Source organism: Balaenoptera physalus (assembly GCF_965194825.1).
Source record: "Balaenoptera physalus genome assembly, chromosome: X".
NCBI classification, from domain to species: domain Eukaryota; kingdom Metazoa; phylum Chordata; class Mammalia; order Artiodactyla; family Balaenopteridae; genus Balaenoptera; species Balaenoptera physalus.
The window spans coordinates 61,269,197-61,279,931 of NC_138903.1; the positions used below are offsets into that span (position 1 = coordinate 61,269,197).

The 10,735-nt window shown below is 47.4% G+C and overlaps 1 protein-coding gene across 1 annotated transcript; it reads right to left on the reverse strand.

The window, feature by feature from the left end:
* Positions 1-1,368: 1,368 nt before the first annotated feature.
* Positions 1,369-10,281, reverse strand: SLC7A3 (solute carrier family 7 member 3). The gene is made up of 12 exons (XM_082445993.1): positions 10,066-10,281; positions 8,653-9,056; positions 8,166-8,324; positions 7,820-7,997; positions 7,510-7,622; positions 7,162-7,384; positions 6,829-6,968; positions 6,632-6,734; positions 6,220-6,386; positions 5,889-6,055; positions 5,449-5,557; positions 1,369-5,311 (listed from the first exon to the last, which is right to left on the reverse strand). The coding sequence occupies exons 2-12, from the start codon at positions 9,020-9,022 to the stop codon at positions 5,181-5,183; spliced, it is 1,860 nt and encodes a 619-aa protein (XP_082302119.1). The 5' UTR covers positions 9,023-9,056; positions 10,066-10,281; the 3' UTR covers positions 1,369-5,180.
* Positions 10,282-10,735: the final 454 nt, after the last annotated feature.

Here is a 10,735-nt window from a genome sequence, read left to right on the forward strand (position 1 = left end):
AATATTAACAATGTTTATCTTTGAGTGTTGGGATTTGGGAGAATCTTTACTTTCTTCTTTATATCTTTCAGTTTTTCAATGTCCTACAATGAACACATTTTTATCATTAGGGGAAAAAAAGAAAAGTTATTTCCATTAAAAGAAAAATCCACAGGAAGATGAGGGAGTTTTTATCTGATGGGCGTGCGTCTTTGCAATAAAGTATGAGGCAAAGTCAACAGCAGAGAGTAGGAGGGAGAGATTTTGAAGACTGTGAGGAAGGTAAGAAACAGTTGTTTCAGAGAGCAGGGGAATCGGAGAGAAAAAGATGATTTCTGGCAGAAATCCTCTTTGAGGGCCTGGTCAAGGTTGATGATCATTAACCTGCCCAGCTGTGTGATTGCCTCTAACAATCCTGAGCTACACAGGTGAAAGTATGGAGAAGATGTTTGGATTCCTCCGGGTGGGGTGGAGAGGACTCTGGAGTATTGCCTAGTGAGGTGAAGATATTCGCAAGAGTGATAATGATAATAAATTCAGAAATTTTAAGTGGTAAAGGGAACAAGCAAAGATTGGAGGAAACTGATAAGCACAGAGAAGGTGTATCTGGGGAGCAGGGGAGTAGTGAATTGGAGGATTCACGAGGTCAAAGAATTGTTGCAGTGGGGTTACTTGAGCAAATGAGCTGGAGCCTGGGAAGATGTAGACAGAGAATTTGATGTTTGAAATAGTGATTTCAGAGGTGACATTCTGGCAAAATCTAGGGTATAACCATATGAGTAGGTAGCTGAGGTTAATTCATTGAAACAAATCACAGACCCACTCTCTCCTTCACATATTATAACACTCTCATCCACACACTTCCTGCCCCTTACTTGCAGGCCCTGGCACTGAGTTCAGGAGTGACTGGAATCTGCCTTTCCTGCCTTCTTTTTCCACTTCACCACCTCAAAATCCTAGGCTCTGGACAAACTGAATTATAAACTTTCCCATCTTCTTGCCTTTGTGCACAAGGTTCCCTCTTCCTGAAATGCTCTCCCACCATATCTGAAATTACATATTTTACCCATCCTTTAAAGCACAGCTTAAAAGCCTCAGCTTCCATGAAGACTTCACAGAACTCCTTCATGTGAATTCCCGTGGTACTTCATTCAGACCTCTCTTAGGATACCTATTATTTCTCACTTTGTGTCTGTACTTATTTGGGCCAATTTTATCTCTGGCTCCTTGAGGAGATCAAGATTAGACCACACCTAAAGCAATTTTCTACTCCAGCTTCAAGCATAGTGTCCTACGGAGATATTATTCACTGTGTTAACTGTTTCCAAAATATGGTGTATGTGATTATTTTAGGTGGTGCACAGCCAAACATTTTTTAATAGTTGGATATTTTAATGTATATTAGGAAAATACTTTGTTTTCCACTTATGATAGTGGTAAAATGTTTTCTTTTTTAAAGAAGTGTATTTAAGCTTAAAAATTGGTGTTTTTTTTTAAAATAGTACAGGAATTACACAAAAAGAGAAAAATTCATGAAGGTTATACTTACCTGTCTGAGGTCTGGGAAAGACGGCACTGAATGAAAAAAGACCTAGAGTACCAAATCAAAGAACTACTCCTTCCTTCACAAAAGATTTATTTAAACAGTAGTGCCGGGATTTATCGCTCTCTCCACTGACAATCTCCTTTAAGCCTGTAAATGCAAGAATTGCCCATCTTGAAACAAAACAAAACAAAAAACCCAAACCTCTCCTTCAGCTCCCTCCAGCGGTGCCCTGAAATGCTCGCCTATAGCCCAGGTCCTCTTCCTCACCCTCCATTCACAATCCACTGCAGTGCCCCCCACCATCTGACACAAACTGCTCTTGAAATGATCTATTACCTACTAACTGACAAAACCAATGAACCCTTTCTGTCCTCATCTTATTTAACTCGGCTCTCTAGGCAGCATTTGGCATTGTTGACTGCTCCTGAGAGGTCCCTTCCTCCCTAGACTTCCACATCACTCTCCTGTCTCCACCTCCTCCTACACTGAGTCCTCCTCCTCCTGTATCCCTTCAATGTTAGAGTTCCTCCAATCTTTTACTATCATAATGATTTTTAAAAGGAATTTTAAAACTAATGTTTGGGGACTTCCCTGGCGGTCCAGTGGTTAAGACTCCACGCTTCCATCGCAGGGGATGCACGTTGGATCCCTGGACGGGGAACTAAGATCCCATACGTGCAGCCAAAAAAAAAATTTTCTTTTTAATTTTTAAAATAATAAAATAATGTTTGTACCTGGTGAAAAGCTGAAAAAGTACAGAGGAGAAACCAGAGGTTTCTGGTTAATTTTTCCAGAAAAAAAAATAGGTATAAATGCATCCTCTTTTGCTCTTTCACACAAATATTCTGCACCTTGGGGTTTTTGTTCCATTTTGTTTTGTCTCTACTTAAAGTGTGACTTGGAGCTCTTTCCATATCACCTCTTGGCACATATAATTCTATCTTTATTTTTCTTTTTTTGAGTAAATGCCATGTTGTTTTATTTAACCTAGATTTATACTGAGCTTTTATATCCAGGAAAGCAAGATCTCATCTTTTAAATGGCTGTATGTCTTCCACTGAATTAATTTAACTTAACTAGTTCCTGGCCGGTGCACATCAGGTAGCTTCCAAGTTTTACGCTATTATGAATAATGTCACCGTAAATATCCTCATATACGTAAATTTTTAATTCCTATAAATGAAATTGTCAGATCAAAAAGAATGTGTTTTTAATTCTGCTGTCATCAAATTACCCTCCGCAAAAGTCACAAGAATGTATATCCCCATCATGCATAAGATTGCCTGTTTACCCTCACTTTTGCCAATGCCTTGTCATCGAAATTTGTTTTGCCAGTCTGGAAGGTAAGAACTGAATTCTCATGGTTGTTTTAATTTGCATTTCTTGTTGAGTGAGGCTGAGTATCTTTTTTTATATTTGTTGGTATCTTATATTCTTTTTCTGAACACTATATCCTGTACTCATTTTTCTATCAGGCTATTCATCTTTCTTATTTTTTATGAGTTCTTTGTACATAAAGGAAATGATATCATTTGTGCTTCAAAATTTTTTGATTGTTTATTTTGCCCCAAGGCAATCTTTAGCCCCACACACAGCTTCCATTACATACTCATTTGCCCTCTGAGTTGATGATTCCTAAATCTGTAACTCTAGCCTAGACCTCTAGCCTAGCTCCAAGTTCCAATGGGTGATTATGTATCTTCACCTATATGAAGCTAAACTCATGTACATGTTTATAAACTCAGCGTATCTGGAACTGAACTTATCTTTCCCCAGATATGCTCTTCCTCTTATGCTCTCCATCTTGGCTAATAATTTGATCATTCACCCAGAAAGTTCACCCAGAAATCTAAGTCGTCCACTTCTTTCTTACCTCCGACATCCAAATGACCAAAAATCCTGAAATATTTTGCGCAAATGACTATGATGCTCTCCTAACTAATTACTGCTAGCGATGTCGCACAGTGGCTAAAGAGCACAGGCTGCAGAGTCAGAACTGGGTGCGTATCCCGGCCCTGATCACTCCAAGTTATGTGACCTACAGCATATTTCTTACCCCAAACCTGTTTCCTCATCTGTAAAAAATAATTACCATAACATCTACTTCATTGGGTCATTGCAAGAACTAAAAAGAGATTGTATGCACAGTATCTGGCATAAAATAAATACTGAATAAATGGCAGCTATTATCACACTGCTCTAACTTCCCCCACCCTCTTCCAAGCCATCCTCCTTGCTGCTGCCAGACTAATAAATCCAACCAACCCTTTTGCTTGGAATCATTCAGTGACAACACCCCCTCCCCCGCTCCACACACACACACCATTTTAAGATAACATCTGAATTCCTAGGTAGGGTATACAGGCCATTCGTGTGGTCTCTTACCTTTCACCACAACCCCATATATGCTGCCCTCCAGCCACACTAAACTATATGTCATACCCCCAATACAGTACGCCTTTTCACACTTCCGCAGCTTTGTGCACACTGATCACTGGCAGATAAGCCCTCCCCTCAGTCCACTTCATAAACACCTACTCAAGGGAATTCGCTGGCGGTCCAGTGGTTAGGACTCCGCGCTTTCACTGCCGAGGGCCCGGGGTTTAATCCCTGGTCGGGGAACTAAGATCCCACAAGCCGCAGGGTACACCCAGGTCAAGCACATCCTTCTTTGTGCCTCTGCAGCTCTCGGCACTTACCCCTGCCCTGGGACAAATCGCATTGTCTCCTGTTTACCTGCTTGTCTCCCCCACTAGATCGTGAGTTCCTTGAGGGCAGGGACTATGTTTATTCATGTTTGTATCCCCAGCACCCGGCACGGGCCTAGCATTTTACAGGAGCTCCTCATATGTTTGTTGAGTAAATGGAGGAATGAACAGTTCTTGGTCTGAGCAGCTCTAACCTCTGTTTCCTTACAACAACCAGTAGCTATACATATACACAGTCCTTTACCCATCCTCTCCTATTGTCCACCCCTGCCCAGAAGTACTAAACACCACAGCCAAAATTTCTGTTGTCCAGGCAGTCATAGGAGTCTGGGACTGGTCCAACTAGAAGGGGTGGAACAGAAGGCAGTGGTCTCAGTGTAGGCCCTGACCAATGCCAGTGTTGAGATCAGAGTCCACTCCCAAATCCCAGAGACGAGTGTTGCTGTCTACTTATTCAGAACCTAACCTTTTGTGTAGCAAGGGGAAAACATATCTCAAGATCGTTCCTTGAAGTGTGACTAGACGTGATGGCTACTTACACCACCCTACTCAAACCCCAAGCCAACAAGAAGCACACACAGGCACAGCAGATACTTTTGTGGTGACAGGAGCAAACAAAGGACACTTATCTGAAGCTCTCCACACTGAAAGTCAGGCTCCATATCATCTCTAGCAAGCAAAGAACAAGACATAATTTCTATTTCTAGTTTCTTTTAATAATAATTTTTTAAAAGCCAGTGAGCAGCTACAGATACAGTTAAAAAGTAGACGAGTGAAAAAAAGAAAAAAGACGAGAAAGAGCAGACACATCCTTCACTCCACAATAAATACAGAGCTCTATCTGTGTTCCTCCACCAACATCCCATGGGAAGCCTAGCTCTCTGTGTGGTCAGGAGTACTCTCCATTATTGTGCAGGAAGAACAGACAGCATTCAGGTGTGATGATGTCAAATCGAATGTGTACAGGCACTGCTGAGATCCAGGTCTACAGTTTTGGCCCTAGACTTGAGTGGGGGTTGGTCACTCTTAACCTCTTCCAGGCTGTGCTGCATCCCATAGCCGAAGTAGATAGCAAACCCTAGTAGGGAAAGGTAGCTGTGAGGTAGGGAAAATAGTGGCCTGTAAAGGCTTAATAGGGCTCCTACTCGGGACCAAGAGGGAAAGGAGGCGGGAAAGGAGACCCGAGAGGCCTACTCTTCCCAAGTGGATACCTACCAATCAGCATCCAGACCCCAAATCGGGCCCAGGTACCAGCTGTCATCTGCATCATAAGGTAAATATTCACAAAGATGCTCACTAGTGGGAGGAGAGGCAAAGCAGGTACCTGGGAACAAAGCAAAATCTTCTTTGTACAGACCACAGGGTGATATAGAAAGAGATCCCTAACCTACTCAAGCCAGGAAAGGGAGAGTCCGACTCCTACTCATGCTGTGTATTTCAGTGTCCATTCATGTAGTGTACCTCATATGGGACTCCAAGAATATGCAGAATTTGTGGAAATGGAACAGGAAGGGTCAGAGAAGACATCTTTGGCCTAGGTATCTCCTATATCTCTCCCTTCTTGTCCAATGAAAGAATATGTATGAGACTGCAAGGTATCTGGAACCTATTCTTCCAAGATGGGTTGGTGGAGGGGAAAAAAAGAGGTCATTTACCTTAAAGTGGAGTGGAGTGGAGCTCTGTGGCTGTCTCCAGATGACTCCAGTGATCCCAGTAATGAGCGTCAGGAGCAGCACAAACACTGCAATCCACAATGGGTCTCCAGAAAGCAGTGGAGTGGACCACTGGGCCAGCACCAGGCAAAGGACACTCAGCAGTAGAGCTTCAAGGGTCAAGTTGAGAAACATCAAAACCAGTTCTTGAGAGCAACATATTAAGACATTAGGCACCCCATTGCAAGGAGGGTCACCCTCTCTCAGCCACCAAATGCCACACACTCCCCTCCTTCCCATCATGCTGACCCAAGAGAAAAATGCCAATGCTCACCAAGCAGTGAGGAACAAACATAGACAACTTGGCCAGAGAGTGGAGTGGGGATGGAGTTGAGTGGACAAAATAGTCCCTGTAGGGTCAGCTTCTCTGCTTCATGGATCTTCTCCTCCTGCAACTCCACTTCACCTTCCTCATTCCTCATCTCCTGGTCAGGCTGATACCTGAGACAAGAGGAAGATGGCAGTATTAAGAACAACCCTTGACCACTATACCATCTTCTCCCAGGCAGCTTAACCTTCCTCGTCACCATTACGGGTAGCCACTCTTTTTGTCAGGGAGGGATATCCGTATTCCTCAAGGAAAGTCAGGATGATGAAGGAAGAGGAGGAAGGAGGAGCAGATCCCCATCACTCCTCATCTCAGAATCAAAACCCAAACCACAGTATGCAGAGGAAAGGAGCCTCACCTGAGGATGAGAACACAAATAGCCACCAGGGAGTAAGCAAGCAGGGTCCCAATTGACATGAGGTCCACCAGATCAGTGAGTTCAAAGAGGAATGCCATGAATGCTGAAATTGATGGGCAGAAAACATGAGCGAAGGCAAGAGCAAAGTGAACGGAGTTGGTGAAACAACGAGGGGAAGGGCAAAGATGAGTTTTCACCTGCGATAATGCCAGAGACCACAGTGGCCACGATGGGGGTGTGTGTGCCGGTGTAGATCCGGGCAAGGACGCGAAACAGGAGGCCATCCTCTGCCATCGCGTAGATCACCCGAGGCATGGGGAACATAGAGCCCAAGAGGCTGGAGAGAAGTATGCCCAGAGCGGCGTTGACTGGGCATCTCTCTCCTCAAGACTGTGAGCTTAAGGAGTCTCCACCTTCTGCTCCCAGCCGTTTTAGGGACTTCTTAAGGGCCTTTTAAGGGGTATTCTCTGGTGTGGAATGCTATCACCCGAGACTCTGACAGCAGAGGAGAACAAACGTTTGACACTGACCTGGTAGAAAGAGCACAGAGGGATCCGATGGCTACAACATAGCGGGCAGGGGCCCATCCAGTATAGAGAAAGGCCTCAGGCAAGGGGCTCTCGGGTTGAAGCTGGTAGTAAGGCATCATGAGCGTGAGTGCCGAAGAGACACCAAAATAGGCCGAAAAGCAGACGAAGAGTGAAATCACAATGCCTGTGGGGATGGAACGCTGGGGATTCTGGGCCTCTTCCCCTACAAGAAGGGGCACAAGGTTCTGAATCAGAGAAGCAGGCTCGCTCCTCTACCACTCCAACCCACACGCCGCCTGAGCACACGCAGATGCCCAAGCCCCAGATGGAACGGAATGACTGTATTACCAGTGGTAGCAATACAGTCGAAACCAACAAATGCATAGAAACAGGTCGCTGCTCCACGGAGAATCCCCTCGAAGCCGAAAGGCACAAACCCTCCAGAGCCCAGAGGGCCCAAGCTAAAGTGAAAGAAGGGATAGAAAAGGTAAGAGCGTGTTCAGCCAACTCTTGTTCCTTTTCTCTAAGGCCCAACTATTTAGCTGGGCCTTCAAGGCCTAGGCTCTCATTCCTCCCCACTGCCAATCCAGAATCCCTCAGCGCAGATCCCTCTGTTCCCCGTCATGCTCCCAGCTCTGCATCTCCTGAATCTCCTAACCTATAGGTGTCATTGAGTCCAGCCACGGCCAGTTTGTAGTCCTCTTCTGTGAGCTTCCAGTTGTGCAGATCTCCCTTAATGAAGCCAGAGATGATGACAAAACCGAGAACCAAAAGATTCACCACCGTGAACACTTTGGTAACCAGGGCCGACTCACTAGCGCCCAGAGCCAGCAATCCTGTGGGAAAGAAAGGCCTCAGTCCAAGCTTTGTTTTCCTTGCCTCTAAGTGCAGACCTTTCCTTCCCAGCTTCTTCTTTCTCACTGCTCTCACCTCCACAAGCTCCCAGGCCTGGTCCCCACTAGCCCCACCCCCGTCGCTGTCCCTGTCCCTGTCCCTTGCCTCACCGGTGAGCAACAACACAAGGCCCATAGCAAAAAAGTCTGGATATTCTGCGAGGACATGGGGAACGTGCAGTGAGATGCTCCCCTGCAGGGTCTGAGAGATGTGGTTCCCAATCAGGTTGTCAAAAGCTGAGCTCCAGGCCCGGGCCACACTGGCTGTACCTGGTGGACCAGAGGCAGAAACATGGGGTCAAGTTTCCTCTCTCCTCTCCTCCCTCCCCCAGACCAGTCTCACAAGAATACCTGCTATTTTCGCCTATTCTTACCTTTTAAGAACCAAAGCCAGTCAATTAAGGACACCAAGACAGAGGTAAGTAGAACAAACAATTTCTCCACACCTTCAACCCTCCCAGCCCCCCAACAAATACACGCATTTATGGATATTTAAGTCCTGCGAATGATGAACACCTCACTTCACCATTCCACCCAGATTTCCTGACTCCGTGCCCCTTCACTGGCTGTGCAGTTCCCCCCTGCCCCACCATCTCACCGATGACATAGGAGAGGATGAGGTTCCAGCCAGTGGTGAAGGCCCAGAGTTCACCCACAGTGACATAGCTGTAGAGATACGCAGAACCAGAACGGGGAACCCGAGCACCAAACTCCGCATAGCACAGCCCAGCCAACATAGAAGATAGGGCGGCCACCAAAAAGCAGATCACAATGGATGGTCCTGCTTTATCTTTGGCCACCTCGCCAGCCAGGACATATACGCCTGCACCCAATGTGCTGCCCACACCTAGGGCCACTAAATCCAGAGTGGTCAGGCATCTAGCAAGGCGAGTCTCAGCCATGCCTGGCTCCAGTGTACGTCTGCGTACCAGCTTTTGACCAAATCTGCAAAGCGCCTGCCACAGCATTCTAGCTGGAATTGAAGAGGATGCTAGGAAGGATCTGGTGAAAAACAAGACAAAAGACCTTCAATAGGGCTCATTATCCCTAAGCTCTAAGAGTGAATTACAATACCCACTCCACCAAGTAAAGGAGCTGGGGGGGGGATGGGAGGAGGATGTTGAAGGGACAAAGGCAAGTCACTTTTCCTCTAACCTCAGTTTCTTCATATGCAAGTAGGAATAACAATACCTCACAGGTTTGTGGAAGGACTAATTTCAGAAAAGGCATGTGAAAGCTCCCTACAGTTCAGTGGCCTGGCACCTAGTAGGTGCTCAATCAATATTAGTCTCTTCTTTCTTTGGCGGGGAAACTATAGCGTTTATCCTAGACCCCAACCCAGGAGCCAGAGAAGCTCAATTGTGTCCCTCCCCTGGCCTGTGGCTCTTTGGGGATTAAACAGAACTCAACCCAGGAAAGGCCAGCAGCTCTGGGGAGAACCCCCTTCTCACACCCAATATCCACATTCCTTTTCGGCGCTCGCCCCCAGGGCTTCAAATAAGCAAGGTTCCTAGATCTCCCGGAGGGAGGGGGGGACCGACCTCAGCTACAGATCAAAAGTGAGCACCGACTCAGTTCCATCCCTCCTCTCCAAGCCCACACTGTGTAACTGGCGCTGCCATCGCCCAGGGGGGTAAGCAAATGTTCCCCCACTTCCTCCCGCCCCGCAAGGCTGACCAGCAAGCATCAACAGTGAGGCGGGGCTTCGACATCTAAAGATTTGGAGACGCCCCCCGAGAGGGGCCCCTGAGCAGCCAGAAATTGCTCACACCCGAGAGGAGGGGTTCCGCCCTATGCCCTGCGACTCAGCTCCCAGTTTCTTATGCCCCCATCTAGAAAACGTCTGGGGCTGAGGTGGAAATGGGAGCCTTGGCTCCCAGGGCTGGGGTCTCGCCAGCAACAGGTCACGGCCGTGTTGATGCAACTGCATGCCATGGTTGCCAGAGAATCCTAGGTATGCCCAGACCCTCGCCCGCCCCCTCCGACACACGTGTCGGCCCCCAACGCTTACCGGGGAGCTGTCGCAAGCCCAGGGCGCGGAGCGTCTCGAATAGTGCTCGGTGAGGCTGAGTTCAGCCGAGTTGGGTTGGGGCTGCCGAGTTCGGTTGCGGTTGCCGAGCTCGGTTGCTCAGGCTTCAAAGCTGCTGCTTGGGGTCGTCGCGCGCCAAGCGCCCGTTTTATACACCGGGAGGCGGAGCCGGTAACGTCATGGAATCCCACCCCCAATCCTCCTTGCTACACACACACACACACACACACACACACACACACACACACACACACACACACACACACACACACACACACACACACCTCTCTCTCTCGCCCGCCCTCCCTCCCTCCCTCTCTCTGTCTCTCCCACCCCCAATCCTCCTTGCTACACAACACACACACACACACACACACACACACACACACACACACACACACACACACCTCTCTCTCTCGCCCGCCCTCCCTCCCTCCCTCTCTCTGTCTCTCCCACCCCCAATCCTCCTTGCTACACAACACACACACACACACACACACACACACACACACACACACACACACACACACACACACACACACACACACACACACACACACCTCTCTCTCTCTCTCGCCCGCCCTCCCTCCCTCCCTCTCTCTGTCTCCAGCTTTGCAAAAGGGATTGCGTGGGGCCTGACATTGCTTCGCAC

Coding starts and splice junctions, on each gene's coding strand:
- SLC7A3 (XM_082445993.1), bottom strand. CDS start 9,022: ATGCTGTGGCAGGCGCTTTGCAGATTTGGTCAAAAGCTGGTACGCAGA. Junction 7,385..7,509: donor CGACTGTATTGCTACCACTG/GTAATACAGTCA, acceptor CCCTTCTTGTAG/GGGAAGAGGCCCAGAATCCC. Junction 6,735..6,828: donor GGTCTCTGGCATTATCGCAG/GTGAAAACTCAT, acceptor CATCAATTTCAG/CATTCATGGCATTCCTCTTT.